General features: G+C 39.8%; 2 protein-coding genes across 5 annotated transcripts in view; both read left to right on the top strand.

The window, feature by feature from the left end:
- KLHL2 (kelch like family member 2) overlaps positions 1 to 5,821 on the top strand; it is a 54,152-nt gene extending 48,331 nt beyond the window's left edge. For 3 of the 4 annotated variants that reach the window (XM_064417608.1, XM_064417607.1, XM_064417610.1), the window contains 3 exons: positions 3,641 to 3,781; positions 3,948 to 4,091; positions 4,703 to 5,821. In XM_064417608.1, the coding sequence (XP_064273678.1) occupies positions 3,641 to 3,781; positions 3,948 to 4,091; positions 4,703 to 4,731 (314 nt within the window). In that variant the 3' untranslated portion in view covers positions 4,732 to 5,821. Of the gene's footprint in view, positions 1 to 258; positions 1,874 to 3,640; positions 3,782 to 3,947; positions 4,092 to 4,702 lie in introns of those variants that run through there. The other variant, XM_064417609.1, reaches the window with a different exon arrangement.
- A 797-nt stretch (positions 5,822 to 6,618) lies between these two features.
- On the top strand, positions 6,619 to 15,074 carry MSMO1 (methylsterol monooxygenase 1). The gene is made up of 6 exons (XM_064417639.1): positions 6,619 to 6,750; positions 8,360 to 8,669; positions 9,622 to 9,770; positions 10,644 to 10,770; positions 12,491 to 12,645; positions 14,129 to 15,074. The coding sequence occupies exons 2-6, from the start codon at positions 8,415 to 8,417 to the stop codon at positions 14,334 to 14,336; spliced, it is 894 nt and encodes a 297-aa protein (XP_064273709.1). The 5' UTR covers positions 6,619 to 6,750; positions 8,360 to 8,414; the 3' UTR covers positions 14,337 to 15,074.
- The last annotated feature ends 1,166 nt before the right edge of the window (positions 15,075 to 16,240 follow it).

A 16,240-nucleotide genomic window follows, 5' to 3' on the forward strand; every position in this document is an offset into this window, starting at 1 on the left:
ATATCAATTTATTTCTATATAATCTTAAAAATCCCTTTTTTTTTTCTTGTGGATTTCTTTTTTCCTTCTTGCAATTCTGAGTGTGTATATTTCTCTTTAAAGACATCTTTAAAAGTGCCTATGGTATTCCACTTTTGTTTAATGAAATGATGCTTCCACAGCTCCAAATTGACTTTAGCATTTTCATTATCTATTAATATTATGGACTTGAATCTCATTTGCTGTTCACTGTCCTCTATTTGTCTTTTGGTATTTCAGGTTTTTTCAACTCGCAGAAGTTGTTTTATTTCTCTAGATGCGTTCCCATGGACTTTTTCAAGTCAAATTCCATGATATTATTTTCTACATTTATTTTTTAGTAGTTAAGTAACTTTTTTTGCTAAGTACTTAATGTGGTGGTTTTTAGCAACACCCTTCAAGTATCTACTGGTGATTGCAATAATGCGCTTCATAATGGGAAGAGATATTGCTACAAATAAATCTGAATGGACTTCTAGTATGCTCAGTATATGATTAATAATTACCCTAACTTCTCATCTTACCTTCCATTATTCTTTGTTAACTCTGAACAGTTTTTACCCATGTAATAAATTAAGTTCAAATAATTTCAAAAGAAATCTATCAAAGTACTAAATTCATTACTAAAATTGATAGTCTGTGATACTTCCATCGTATCCTTACAAGATCAGCAAGCTGATAACTCTTATTACTAGAAGTCACATTTCAATTGTATTTCTATACTAAAACTTTTATATTAATGAAGGAAATATTATACACTAAACCTCAAGAAAACACAGTTGCCTTGTGAAACTTCTAGTAACTCAGTCTGTGCTTCTTGGAATTAAATTCTGGATTAAAAACTGGACAGAGTTGCAGTAAGGGTACTGGAAAATATTCCTGTCTAATACTGGCAAGTTTGGAGGAAATTATTTATATAAAATGGGCAAGTTACAGGAATAATTTTAAAGACAAATAGTGTTGGTGGGTTGTGACAAACTTTCATTTTGCAGTCTGCCTGCACACACATTTTGTTTCAGCATTTGGGGTTTATTTTTTGATACTCTGTTTTTGCAAACTGTTGTTATGCATGTAGCCTATTTATATAGTAGATGTTTTCAGATTTTTTTTTAATGTTGAATTTCTTCTACAACTCTGAAATTTAGTTCCTTAAATATACTAACTACTAGGATCTTCCTGCCCCTCTCCTCTCTTGCCTTGTCCCTGTGTTTGCTTATTCAACTCTCTTCTGCCTTGAACCTGGTCCACTGATAAAAAAAATGGAGAGGAAAACTAAATGTAGACAGTTATTCCAGTTTCATATAATTGAGTAAAATAATGAACATTCTTCTGTGCCACTCTGTTAAATACGTGAAAAATTATATTTTTGCATGGCAGAGGATGCTAATGTGAAAATCGTGACTGTTGATTGAGCTTGGCTGTAGAGGCCAAATAGCCAAACCCACCAGAACTGTTTCAACTGGCAATCAGTCCTGGTGGTGTTGTGGGGGCTAACTAAAGAAAATTTTGTTCCTGTATTCAACTTTTGGATGTCTGGTCATCTCAAAGAACTTAAGCTCATCTCTTCTGTTCCTACTGCTTCAGCTTCACTCAAAAGCAACTTTTCAGAGGTTAACCCTCAGTTACTCTTCTTTAGTACCCACTGCTTCTCAGTTGATCAATACGGGGACAGATCTGTTTCCAGCAACATATTGGGAGGAGGAACTTCAGATCCAGATATAGGCCATTTGGGAGGGCTGAGAGATATAAGACAGGGTCCTGAAAAATGGGCAGGAAAGAAAAATAACAAAGAAAGGAGAACTCAGAAGACGCCAACAAGAGGATACAGACGGAAGGAGCAAGAAATAAGGTAGGACCTGGAAACTGGGTGTGGGATTAAGGGAAAATGAAGCACCATGGAGGAACGGAGAACATTATTAAAAATAAGGAGCTATGAAAGAAAAAAGTGGCAATGGGGCAGAGGGAAAGCTCTACGCACTGAATAGGAAGGCCAGTAACTCTATTGAAGGCATGGCGGGGGGGGATTTATGTCACATCCCATATTTAAACTGAAAATATTAGCCCTCCTCCTAGCTCTGTAATGTTTAATTCTGCAAAAGATGAATGTTTTACTACCCTGTATAATAAAGTGTGGTCAGAGTGGGAGAAGGAAAAGTTGTCATACTATACTGTGGCATGATAGCTAGAAATAATAGCAATAAAAGAGGAATTAAATTAACTGGGAAGGATATGGGGAAATGCTAGTAGTGAGTATCACTGATAAAGCACTAAATAGCATGATTTATAAGTGTCCTATCAAGAAGCTATTTTTCAGATTTACAGTACCAATTAGCTTCCGTATTTCCTTTCTCCTGTCTTTAATTATTAAAATCAATCTCTTTAATAAGAAAATTTAGTCATTTCAGCAGGAGTTGTTTGTCTTCACATATAGAAATGGCTCTTAATTACAAAATTAGTGATATGTTTTTAAAGATATTTCACCTCATTATTAAGGTCTTGGGGTTCTCTTATTTTTTTCCCTTTTTTTCCTCCTTTTTTTTCCTACCTCCAGTTTTTTTTTTTTCTTTGAGGGACTTACCTGATTTTTTGCATTCATATTTGTTGTTTCCCTTTAAAAAGATTTTAGGTGGTTCCATGGAATACTTTATGAGCTATATTTGCAAATCTGTATCTCTGCTTTGAGTTTCATAGTCTTAAATGTGGCATTTATTAGATTTCCCAGTATACTTTCATAGAAGTGCTTTTTTAGTTGTCTTTATGGTCCATCACTCAGAAGTTTTAATGCAAAAAAACCTCCTATGTTTCTGAAATTTATTATGTTTTGGTTCTAATGCGTTATAAAAGGAGTAATAAATAAACAGGCCTTTCTTTCTGCTTCCCCCATTTCCATCTTTTCAATATGTGCAGCCCGAATAGCAAGTAGATAGATCTAGCTTTACTCACGCCTTCATTCCAAGCTCACAGATTGATAAACTTTTGTTGTAAAGTAAAGGAGACCTTAGGATTAAAGGACACCCTTTAATATCCTTTTGGATATTTTGATAACTGAAGCTTGGTTCAAAGACGCTTGGTGTTCTTCAAACCCCAGAGAAGGTACTCACTGCTAACTGTTTAGTTCTGTTCCATCTGTTTACAAGGTATTCCAACACTTCAGTGGAAACATCCCTATTGTATAATGTCTATCCATTCAGCTTTTATCCTCTGTACTGCGCAGCTTTTACTTTCTAAAAGTTCACTTACACTTTATCATCTTGTCAGATTTCTGTTATGCTGGCTGAGCACATTGTCTCATTTACTGTCACTTCTAATTAGTCCTAAATTTCAACAAGCCTCATTTTCCTGCACGTCATTTTTCGTCCAAAATTTTCTAAATCTTCTGTTGCAGAACAGCTCTGGTCTTTGTATGCTGCAATATGGTAGATGGGCAAGCAAGGCATTTTATCAGTGTCTTGCTGTAGTTACTGTCTCTCTGCTTTAATGCATCCTGAGCCAAATGTTTTCTGAAATCGTTTCCAACATTGACTTAATGAAGGATTTATGTTAGCTGACATATTTGTTGTTTCTCCTTCGTATCGTTCAAATAATTCTCTGGTTAATTCTGCGTATTTTCATATGTTTGCAGGTGTTGGTGTGTTAAACAATTTATTGTATGCAGTAGGTGGTCATGATGGTCCTTTGGTAAGAAAAAGTGTTGAAGTGTTTGACCCCATTGCCAGTACCTGGAAGCAGGTTGCAGACATGAACATGTGCAGAAGGAATGCAGGTATGTGCAACAATGACTAAAATTGTACCAATGTCAGTTGTCAATGGCATGTACCTGGGCTTCTGCTGCTTTCATAAAAAAAAAAAAAAACAAAAAAAACCCACGATTTTGGGGGGATGTGGAAGTCAATTACTAATTTTCATTGTGGTTTTCTGCCCTTTTTCAGGTGTTTGTGCTGTAAATGGTCTCTTGTATGTGGTTGGAGGAGATGATGGTTCCTGTAATTTATCAACAGTGGAGTATTATAATCCAACAACTGATAAATGGACAGTTGTGTCATCTTGTATGAGTACAGGAAGGAGCTATGCAGGTAAGGCATAAAAATATTTTTAACACACTTTTTAAATTATAACATTTGACAAAGCATCCAAACAGAGTTTTGTCTAAGCTAAAATCTAAGATAATAAAATGGGTAGGAAGAAATTGATGGTACATTTTGAATGATGACTTCAAATCAAATTACTCACTACAAGAAAAAAAAAAAGGATTAAAGTGTACTCAAGAAGGATTTAGCACATAAGTGGTGAGTCAGAAAGATGATTCTGGTATGACCAGTTGTTTTAACAAGAAATATGTGTCTCAATCTAAGGGCTCCAATTCCAAAGTTATTTGGGATTTGATATTTAGAAAATGAGCTGTTTCAGGAATATTTTCCTTCAATAACTGCAGTTTTTCAAATGAGTTATTTAAATTAATGTTAAGGATATATTTCACTGATAGCAAAATTTAACTTGATTAGTCACAGAAACTTTCAGATCTTGGCACTGATTCAGACAGCTTTGTGTCAAAGAGAAATTAGGGAAAAATATGTACATTGTTGCTGGTGTACAGTTAAATGTTCTTTGAAATGTATCATATTAATTTTTTTTTAATAAACAATACTGCCTAAAGATTTTTCCCTTTTTCTTCCCCTCCCTCTAGGTGTTACAGTTATTGACAAACCATTATGATCAGTAAAGGGATTTTCAACTTGATTATGCACTAGAAGCAGTCTTCAACAAGTGTATTTGAAGTGACTGAGTATCTAAGCACTTCTCTACTTGTAGCTGCACCTTGAGTCACAGTGGAAGATGTGACTGTCTACAATTGCAGATGACAGATGATGAAGATTCCTCTAGGTAGAAGCAATTTGTAGGATTATTCTGCAGTTGAGCAGAAGCTGATTGAACTTTTGAAGTCTGGTGGACCATTTTTTTTATTGCAAGGTCTTCAGAGAAAACCCAACACTTTCATAAGGACCGGCTTCTGTCAGTCATGACTGAGAAACGGATTGTGAGTGAAGAATGGTGTGTATTCTGGTGAAAGTAAATTTTTGTCTTATTTTTTCCAGAGACTAATAAATATATTTAAGGAAATGAACTGTCAGTCTTCATTGTAGGTACTGAATCCCACCTCAGTAATTCAAACTGGCATGGGGTACATTTGTTTCCTTTTATAAAACTTTTGTTACATAACTATACTACGTGCGTATGTTTGTGTGAGCATAAGTTGCTCTCTACTGAAACTCTTCAAAACCTGATTTTACTATTTATAATTTGGCACAGTACTTTGAATATGTCAGTACTATGTTGTAAAACAGAGATGTATTTTTTGATATGTAACAATGCTTAGCACTAATTCCCGCTGAAGGAGATCAGAGACGGTTTAACACTTCTTGAGCAGGTGTAATTTCAGTATCTTTTTAATAAAAATGTTGTCTGTACTTACAGGGTTTTTTTTTTTTCCTGTTCAATTTTGGTCACGTTTAGATGTTAATTCTTTTTTACCTTTTTATCCAAAAGGTGATTTGGCATGAAAATAACAGAAAATTTATAGTGAATGTATGCAATTGCGTTGAACTTGCATGGTACAAAGGCCTATTTATGCGTGTAATCTCAGCTTCTATTAGCCAATATCTGAATACACTGTATATGGCCATGCTTATAAAGCAGCACATTTTTATTTGTTCTTGGATGGCCTCCTTTTAACATGACCAAAGTTACTGTCATATTTGAGACATTTTCTTCAAATAAAAGTTTGTACATTGTTTCCTAATGCCAACAGGTCGCATAAAACTTGTGTTTCTCAATACAAGTCTCAAACCAAATGATCAGTGAAATAAACGGGGGGCGGGGGGCTGGGGGAAGGAGCGGGGGGAAGCTGGTGTTCTAAAGGGCTGCATGCCAACGAAGGAGAATTACTGAGGATTAGGAGCCGGTCAGTGAACATCACTGTTTGCGGCAGGTCAGGTTCGGAAAGCTGCGGTGTCCATCAGTGCAGGAGTGGCCACCACTGGCTTCCCGCGAAAGCGACCGCGCTGTGACACCGGGGACAGGGCTGGAGCCACGTAGGCGCCCGATTCCATGTGGGGCGAGGCAGCGCTGTGAACGGGAACCTTCTATCTGAATTGCGCCCTTTCACCCGCATGACACCAGCCCGGGAATGCGGCTGGGCACCGCGGCTGCCATGGCGACAGCGCCGCCTGTGCACTTCCATCTCTTCATTAACGCGGGAGCAGGGAGCGGGCGCAGGCACCCGCAGGGCTGACACCGCGTCCCCCCGCAGCCGCGGGCGAGCGGCGGCGGGAGGCGGCGACGGCGATCCCGATCCCCATCCCGGCCCCGGCACGGAGCCGCTCCCGGAGCCGCTGCCGCGCCCGGGCGGGCCCCGCCCCATGGCGTCGTGCGCGTCACCCGCTGTCCTCCCTCCCCATTGGCCGCGGGCCGGGGTCTCACTATCCTCACTCCACCCCTCCAGCCAATGGCCGCGCGGGAACCTCCGCCGCGGCGCCGCCCCCCGCCCGCCTGACCCTGCGCCGCTGCAGCCCGCCGGCCAATGGGGCAGCGCCGGGCGGGGCGGCGGCGGCGGCCAATGGGCGGCGCGCGGTGGCGCGGGCGGCCCGGCGGGTGTTGTTGCGCGCACGGAGCCGCCACCGCCACCGCCGCCGCCGCCGCTGCTGCTGCTGCTGCTGCTGCTGCTGCTGCCGCCAGGTGAGGGGCGAGGGCGGCCCGGCGTGCGGGTGCCGGGCTGCGGGGCCGTGGGTGCCGGGCTGCGCGCTCCCCGAGGGAGCGGTTCTCTCCTCGGCGTTCCCCGCCCGTGGGTGGCGTGTGCCGGTATGTGTCCGCCGCCTGGCGGGGCCCCGGCGCCGCCCGGCCGCGTTCGCGGGTGGTGGCGATGGTTTAGTTGCCTTGCGCTTCCGTCCGCCCGGGAGCTGGGGCTGTGCGGTGCCTTGGCGTCTGCTGCGGTGCTTCTGCTGCCAGTACGAAGTGGCAGCATCGCCGTGCTGTTGCTAAGGGAGAAAAACGATAACTGATGTTTTGGATACTGGTTTGGTGTGCTGCTCAATATGTGAGAGTTAATTACGCATTGGAATGGGCTGCCCGGGCAGGTGATGGAGTCACCCTCCCCGGAGGGCTTTAAGGATGTGGCCCTTGGTGCCCTGGTCTGGTTGGTGGGGTGGCGGTGGGTCATGGGTCATGGATTATGGGTGGGTCATGGTCACAGGGTCTCAGAGCTCTTTCCCACCCTGTGGTTACGTGATTTGTGTCGGATTTAGACTAAGTGTGCCAGCTGAGGATGGACCCGTGTCCTCTGGCCTGTGGGTTGCAAGCCTGTGTGAGAGTGGAAGACGGACCTGTTAAATGGGTCCAGAGGAGGGCACTGGAGGTGGTCAGAGGACACATCACCAGTGGGGAGAGGCTGGAAGAGCTGGGTTGTGCAGGCTGGAGAAGAGAAGGTCTAAGGGACACCATACTGTGGTACATAGAGGGGGCTTTCTGCAAAGGCTTGTATTGACAAAGCACAGGGCAGTGTTCTTAAACTAAAAATGGATAGGTTTAGATTTGGCATAAGAATGATGCTTTTTACAGTGAGAGTGGTGAGGCACTGGAACAGGATGAGCAGAAAAGTTCTGTATGCCCTGTCCCTGTAAGTGTCTGAAGGCCGGGTGGGATGGTGCTTTGAGCCACTTGATGTCTTGAAAAATGTCCCTGCCCATCCTAAGAGGGTTGTACTGTAAATGATGTTTTAAAGTCCCTTCCTGGCCAAAACAGCTAGGAGCCTAGTCTGTGGAAATGGCATGAGTTCAGAGCACCTGCAGAAATGCAGCCTCTGTGGTTTTGGGAGCTGTGAGGAAAAGTCCATTACTGAGAGAAAGGTGGATTGCCTCGAGTAGCTGCAGTGTTGATGTAATTTGCAGGAATTTTGGTTCACAGCCATGAGAAAAATGGGACTGGATAATCAAGAGATCACAGTTAATTAATCTCTTAAATATTTTTTGAACTTTCCCATTGCTCTTTTAATACAGAATACAATTTATCCTGCAAAAGCCTTGAGAGAAATTTGGCTAGTAATTAATTGTTCTTTATTCTTTTGCTCCCTTGACGTAATCTCAAAACCTAGGAGCTGATTGCCTCTCAAATTGGTTTGCCTCTCAAACCAATCTAAAGCTTTGTTCTTTTAGGCTATTCTGTATGAAGAGAATCTGCCTTCCTGTCCTTTCTCAGCTTTTAATTTCAAACTAGGTAACGACTCTATCATGTGATGTTTTTTTTTCTGAAGATTAACATCTGTGTATTGAATTTTTCTCAAAATTTGCAGGTTACTTACAGACAACTACAGAAGAACTGTAATTGTGATGTTTTATGATTGAACCATGGCCATGAATGACAGCGTTAATATCTTGAACTCTGCTTATCTGGCAGTGGAATATATAGACTCCTTCTTACCCGACAATCCCCTACAACAACCATTTAAAAATGCCTGGAATTACATGCTGGATAACTACACAAAGTTCCAGATTGCAACTTGGGGATCACTTATAGTTCATGAAGTTTCATACTTTTTGCTCTGTGTACCAGGATTTATCTTTCAGTTTATACCGTACATGCAAAAGTATAAAATTCAACAGGTAAGAGAAAGTTATGAAGTATACACTGACTTGTCTTTTATTAGTAAATTTATTAGTAATTACTTTTATTAGTAAATTTACTCTGTGTATGAGGAGAGAAAGAGAAATGGATATTAGGGAAGAAAAGGAATTTTTTTTCTCCTGAAGAAGAGTTATGCTTTTCCCCATGGTGTTATAGAGAGGAAAGGGCATGTCAGTCTTATTGTTAGTAGTTTTACATACATGGTTGCTTATATCAGCAAGGAAAGGTGAATAGAATACTGGCATCTGGTGCTAGAGGTGTGTCTTAGTAGTATGAAATAGTTGCATGGTGTGGTTTTTTTAATAGCAGTGAACTTCTTCAAAGTACTTCTATGCACATCCCCTTGAAAAGATTTTGAAAATTTTTGACAATGAAGAAAGCCTGGGATGGATTGCACACTCCTAACTGGGGGCAAAGGCACATCCAGGCACATTGGTTTCCCCTAGTTCATTGTAATTTGAATTAGAAGTTAATAACAGCAGCTTCTAAAGTTGCAGTAATTGATAGAATGTCTCCCTGCAAAAACTGAATGTTTTCAAGACAACTATTTCTTCAAAAGCTTGTCTCTTCAGCCTCTATTATTTTAGCAATGGAAATGCATTCTGTGGTGTGAAGAAGTAAAGAAAACTTGGATTGTGTTAAACTGTTGAGTATGAAATGTTCCTGCTAACTATAAACACTGAAAAAACAAAAATAGTTTGGAGGTGTCTGACAAGACAGCTTATCTTAAAACACTAGCCTAGAAAAATGAGATTTTGATAAAACTGAATCCAATCCCATGTTATTTGTGTTGCTTGAGTTAATCTGTATTACTGGAAGGCATTTGTCTTCCAAGGTGAAATTAAACTGACTCCAAATGAATTTTTGGAGCACTTCACTTGTGTACAACAGAAACATGTAACACAATGAATTCTTTTTGCTTCATTTTAGGATAAACCAGAAACATGGGAAAAACAGTGGAAGTGTTTCAAAACCCTCCTCTTCAATCACTTCTTCATTCAGCTTCCCCTGATCTGTGGTACCTATTACTTCACAGAGTATTTTAGCATCCCATATGGGTGGGAAGAGATGCCAAGATGGTATGTAGATTTTTCTGATATGGTGATGCTGAGTTACATACAGCTGGAGGCAGAATATTTAACAATTAGTGTTGTCAACTCTTAATAGGAAATAATTTTTTTTGGCAATGTAAACTGTGTTTGTTAATCATCCTTCATTTGCTGCTTAGCTGCTGTGAGAGCTAATTAGAATTTTCTGAACTTTTTAAAATGGCCCCAAGCTGTTCTAATCTCTGGGAGAGAAGGGGGATTAGGAGGGAGATTATGGAAGCAAAGCAAAATTCCTGGCTGGGTGGGTTAAATGTTAGACTCTCTGGGGGTTTTATTTATGTAAATTTTTACATTCCTCCTAAGTATCTCTACCTTCCTCCTTGTTTTATTTCATAGCAGTAGAGTGTTCCTCAAAGGAGAATGTACCACCTTCACAGTGTTCTTTTCTTGCACTGAGCTGATGGGCTTTTGAACAAAGCTGGATTAGCTCTAAGGTGCCCCCTTCTCCCCCACTCCCCCCAGCAACAGTAGTTTTTTTCATCTCAGAAGGTCATCTTTCTTGGAGAGCTGTTTGCTCTCTGGTGTAGATGGCTGATGCTGCTCTAGGTTTTTTATCAAGGTCTCACACAGTCTGTGGTTGTTCTCTGTAGACTGCATTTGTAATATTGACATGACAGCTTGTTACACTGACTGTGAGTTAACCTGTGCTAACTCACTTCAGCATATCAACAGATGAGCTGATAAGCACCACAGCTTTTTACCTGGTAATCAGTATTTTTTTATGTTAAAGAAGTAGTGCGCTGCTATTCAGTCAGTAATAGGTATAAGCATTTCTGAACATTATTTCAGGAACAGATGTCTGCTAGTATTTTCTATAACTAATAGATCTTCTGCTTTTTAAAGGTATATTCTGGTTGCCCAGTGTTTTGGATGTGCAGTGATTGAGGATGCCTGGCACTATTTTCTGCATAGATTGCTGCATCACAAGAGAATATACAAGTATATCCATAAGGTTCACCATGAGTTTGTTGTATGTATTACTTGATTTTTTTTTTCTTTAATAATAGCTTTTAGTATATGTTTCATAGAACTTACTTAAACATCTTATTTGAAAGACCTAAGAATTTTGCATTCCTTTGACAGCGTGGTTAGATGCCTTTTCTTAGGCACTTTGTCAAGAGCTGTCATCCATTTTGTTTCTGAAAACACCTCCTGTAATTTGATTTCATTTCAGTGAAATGAGAGATCACACTCTTGCTAAAGTTTGATCATATTTATGAGCAAAGTGAAGTGGACTTTCAAAAATGCACATGTAGGTCTCATTGCTAGGGGAAGGGAAACAGTAGATGTCTGGATTTGGTTGTTCATCAGTTCCTCACCACGTGGGCTGTTACCCAGATCCTGTGAATCCCCAGAACATGATCAGACAGGCAGCTCTTGCACAACCCTGGTGTGTGCATCATGTACTTGATCCAAGGAAGGGATTACAGCTCTGGATGAGGGCCTCTGGAATCAGTATGGCCCATTGTGCAATTCAAATACACAAATTTGTCAAGAGCATGCATTTTGGGTGGTTCTGTATTTAGTGGTGTTGGAGCTGGCATTGAGCACCAGGCAATGAACCACGCTTGGCTGGAGCCAGGTAGGATCCAGCAGTGCTTGCACTTGGTAAATGTACTGCTGTGTTCAGGAGGCACTGCCTGTGGAGCCCAGGAGTCAGTGCTGTGAGTTTCTGTGCTGCAGTGTGTAACCTAGGCTGTGCCAAAAGGAAACTGCAAGCTGCTGGGTCACGGATGCTTTATGCATGCTGCCAGCAATAGAGGAGCTTGGTATGGATTGCTGCATGCATATGTACAGACATCTGCAGCAGCAGCTGCTCTCTTCCTCTTGCTCTTGGCAGCCCCTCAGGTCTCTAGCTGGAGCAGCTTTTGGCCATTATTCTTGAGAGTGGTTGGCAGTTCTCACAGAAGTGATCTGTAGCCTAATGGCTGTTTCACTAAAAACTTTTCCTGACAGTAAAAAGAGATTTTTTTAAAGTATCCTTAAGACAAAATGGACTTACTTTTTTTCTGATGATCTTATTTATAACCTTCTGTATTGGGTTAAAATTTTTAAGCTGTTCTCTGTATATTGTGTTCTGTGATTGAAAACTCTTTAGAATGTCTTTTTTTGCTAAACCAAATATAGGAATGACTGGGGTGTGTGTATATATGTATATGTTTTGTATCAATCTCAAAATCACATTTGAGGGGTACAAATTTATTTTAAAAAGTGTTCAAAGATGAGAGGTTTTTCATTTTTATTTTGATAATAAATTTCTAAGTGAGTCCTGCTTCTGAGAATATTTTGGCTTCCTTCTTTCTTCTGCTTCCAAGACTGGATGTATAGCAAAGCTGATAGGAGCTTGCCAAACACTTTTAATATTCCTGAAATAACGCTTTGACCTGGGGTAATGGTAAGCCTAAACAAAAGTTTTCAATTTTTCAACTAGTAGTGAAGTGTTTGGAATCACTAATAGAGTGATAATCCTTATTACCTTGGAATACTGTTTTTCCAAAGAGGAGCTAAATATATGTGTTATGGCCCTTGCTCAATGACACCATTCCCTTTGCCCACAGCATTGTTCCATTTGTCCCGTTGTAGTCTTGTGGGGTAATGGGAAAGGGAGAGTATTGCAAAATGGTGCTTCTGATTTGGGAGTACATAAAACTGAAAATGGTGACTGTTCCCTGTCTGTTATTTCTTTCTAGTCTCCATTTGGAATGCAAGCAGAATATGCACATCCTCTGGAAACACTCATCCTTGGAGCTGGCTTTTTTATTGGAATTGTTGTTTTCTGTAACCATGTGGTTCTTCTGTGGGCATGGGTGATCTGTCGCTTGATGGAAACCATTGATGTACACAGGTGAGAGAGATGCTCGCTGCTTCTTAATAATTGTTTTTTCTCTTGTCCCTACATCAAACTCACCTGTCTCTGTCACTGAGATGTACTTTTTATTTTGCACTAAAGTGTGTTTCTGTGTCTTACAAAGAATGAGACAACCTTAAGAGTTAGCACTCTTCTCTGTTTTGAGGTAGTGTTAGCAGCAGGTCTTGCTGATTAAAAGGAGTGTGGACTATCATCTAGAGCATCTCAAGGAGGGTTAGAGAAGCTAGGCACCTGGTTGTGATGTCTAGTTATTGCTATTTGGTGTGCAAGTGATCTTAGGCAGATTGGAACACCAAAAATCAATTACAAGAGGTGATATTCCAGCCAAGAGTTATTTCTGTTTAATATTTTGTCAGACTGTTTTCTTGCTCAAGAGAAACTTTGTGTTCTGTGACCACTGAAAACACATGCATACAAATGTGTTTAAAACAAATGCATACATTTCTTTTGTTTATTTGTTTGTTTATTTATTGTCAATAAAAAGGACAAGACTTCATGTTGCTGTAGTAAAACTGACAAATTGGCTCCAAAATCTTAGGGCAAATCCCAGTGGGCTTAGTGTAGTTCATCTGCACATGAATGAGATTTTCTTTGCTGTGTTCAAGAGGCAGGGGACACTAATAGTTTTTTTTGGAAATGATATTATTAACATTTGACCTTGTATTTGTAAATATATTATGAAGCACATAGGGTCTTATTGCAAATTGAGTATCGGACGTTTCAATGGAACATAAGCTACCGGTAAATTAATGGTGTAAAGCATTCCAGGTTTAGTCATGTTTTGCTTGTAGACTTCCTAAAGTATATGTTGTGACATACCATAAACTCATTGATAAAAAATACAAATTTCCTATTATAATTGTCATTTTAGCTTGTTCTCCACGTGGGGGGGTTTATAATGAATTGCCTTGCACTCTCCCCACTAGGTGGTGGTAAGAGGCTTCCCAGTACTACCAAGCAAAGGAGTTGGAATCCCTCTAGAGCACTGTTCTGCTTTTAATCTTACTTTAATCGTATATTTTGGATTTTAAATATTTGAAGAACTTGCAGTGATTTGATATGCTCTCTAATGAGCTGCTGTGCTGATGGCCATAGCTTATACTTAATGTTACTTCTTGTTCCTCCTTCCTAGAGTCACTCTAAGTTAAAACTGCTAAGCCAGCAGGAAGGCAGCCACTGTGATTTTTTAAGTTACCTGCTTAAAAGTTTTTTGCATTGCCTAGTAAACTGAGCTGAAAAGCAATTGCCAAAGCCATTGTGAGATAATCTACAGTCATTTGGCTAGAAGTGGGGGGAACTTGTCTTCATGTTAAGCCAGTATCATAGTGATTACCTTAGGACCTTAGAATACTATAAAATATACTTCTTTCCTAGAAATGACAAGTTAATGTCTATATTTTGTAGTTTATGTCTCAGAAAAATCCTTACCCTAGCTGCTTTTTTTTTCCCTGCCCTGCAGTGGCTACGATGTCCCGCTGAACCCTCTTCATTTGGTGCCTTTCTATGCTGGGGCCCGTTTCCATGATTTCCATCACATGAACTTTATTGGCAACTACGCCTCGACCTTCACATGGTGGGACAGACTCTTTGGTACAGACTCTCAATTCATTGCCTATCAAGAAAAAGAGAAGAAGAAACAATGCATAACGAATAAGAAGGCTAACTAAATTTCCAGTGTAAAAGTCAACCTTTGCTTTTCTGTAAAGCAAAATAGTGATTGGGTGTTTAGCATAAATCTTGTTCCCTGGCTACTGAGAGGTAGGGAAAAACAGCTAATTGAACTGCAGTATCTTTCTAATGGGAATGTTTTCTATTTTATACATAAGTACTGCATATATTTTAACTACAAATTTAAAGATGATGGTAAAAACAGAGACGATTTGTGTCTATCTTTTTTTTTCTGACAAGAAAAAAACAGGTTTATCTATAATGTTGCCCATTTTTGGATCCGGGTAGAATTATGTATGTACACCGAAGTTGGTCTTAGTTTTTTTAAATATATATTCTTAAATTTATAATATCAAATAGCAGAAGTTATTAACTAGCATCAGCACTGTATTATTTAAATATTGGGTAAAAATTGCTTAAAACCAAAATGTCTGTTACTAGGAAGCTTTGACAGGTCTTTTGCACACTGGATAATGTGAACAGCTAATAACAGAATACCTGGCTAAACATGAGTTATCAGAGACATTCCTGATCTAGATTTATTATGTTATTTTAGATTACAGGTAAAAAGAATAGAAATTTTTATTTGAAGACACTGGTTTTTGCTGCTCTCTTGAAGTTGGTCTGTCAGTGTACTTAGCATTTACATTACATTCTTCTCTGTGTTGTAATTTGCTGATCTGACTTGTTGCTATATTTGCACTTGTGACTGATGAAATAAACGTGGTTTGGTTTGATGCATGTATTATACTTTTCATACGCTTTTAAACACAAAGCTGTGATAAAACCATGTAGGATACAGGGTCTTACTCTTCATCTCTTTAATGAAGAAGCATTATATGTTAGGATTGTTTGCAGCAGTGTTATCTGTTAAACTGCTTACAGAGGCAACAGTGCGAAATGGAAAAAAAGAACATGTAAATTCTGCTGGTTTTTGTTTTGAAGGACTTGCATACATATCTGCCCATGCAGCAACATCTTTTGGGATGACTGCGTTCTCAGGCTGCAGCTTGATCACAAGCTAGAAGCTCAAAATCTACTGCTTGAGTTGCACTAGTCACAGAAGCAGTAGTATAATATTTTGGAATCAACTAGTAAGTGTTTGTCTGTTGCACAGGAAATAACAGTGAAGTATTTCAGAAGGGCTTAAACTCTTAAAAGATCTTCCACTCTGTACTGTCATGTCAGCTGCTCTTCAGACCTCAAATGCCACTTCATCTACTCGACAAGTCCCTTACACAACTTCACAGTGTTTTGCTTACTCAAGAACACACCTGAATTTTAGTGCTGCTTCACATGCAATTGGTATAACTGTCAAAACAGGCAATCCAGTGAAAGTGCAGATGAGATCAGGCTTCTAACAAAAAGTAAGGTGTTAATGACATGCAGAATGACTCAAATATTACTTGAGATGTGGAAGTAGTTCAGATTCCTTTTTTGTACATGTTTTGTAGGAGCTTTTACTTCTTTATCCCTGTTGAAATTCAGTATTTCTCCTCTTCCCTCTAAAAAGGAGTAAAAACAATATATTTGATTATGGCAGGTGAACAGAAGCTGAAATCCCTGTCTTGTTCAGTTTTTAGCAGGGACTGGTACTTAAGCCTTGCTGAATCCATCTGCACTGCCTGCCTGAACTCTCCATGGTGGAAGCAGCCTCTTTAATCAGATTTCAAAGATGGCCATTATCCTCTGCTTTGTCAACTTCCACTCCCATCCTGCAGCTATACTTTGCTTTATTTGACTGAAGCATTAGCCTAAAAACAGAAGGAGCTTTCAGAGCTTCATCTTTTCCCTGTGAACATCATTCTACTTTTTTGTTTTCACCCTGCTGGCTTATGCCTCTGCTCACACTGCTGCAAAATTACACAAAACTGGGAGCCACTTGCTTCAATATTCCAGTAAA

The sequence above is a fragment of the Passer domesticus genome, chromosome 4, assembly GCF_036417665.1.
Source record: "Passer domesticus isolate bPasDom1 chromosome 4, bPasDom1.hap1, whole genome shotgun sequence".
NCBI lineage: Eukaryota > Metazoa > Chordata > Aves > Passeriformes > Passeridae > Passer > Passer domesticus.

Coding starts and splice junctions, on each gene's coding strand:
- MSMO1 (XM_064417639.1), top strand. CDS start 8,415: ATGGCCATGAATGACAGCGTTAATATCTTGAACTCTGCTTATCTGGCA. Junction 8,670..9,621: donor AAAAGTATAAAATTCAACAG/GTAAGAGAAAGT, acceptor GCTTCATTTTAG/GATAAACCAGAAACATGGGA. Junction 10,771..12,490: donor AGGTTCACCATGAGTTTGTT/GTATGTATTACT, acceptor ATTTCTTTCTAG/TCTCCATTTGGAATGCAAGC.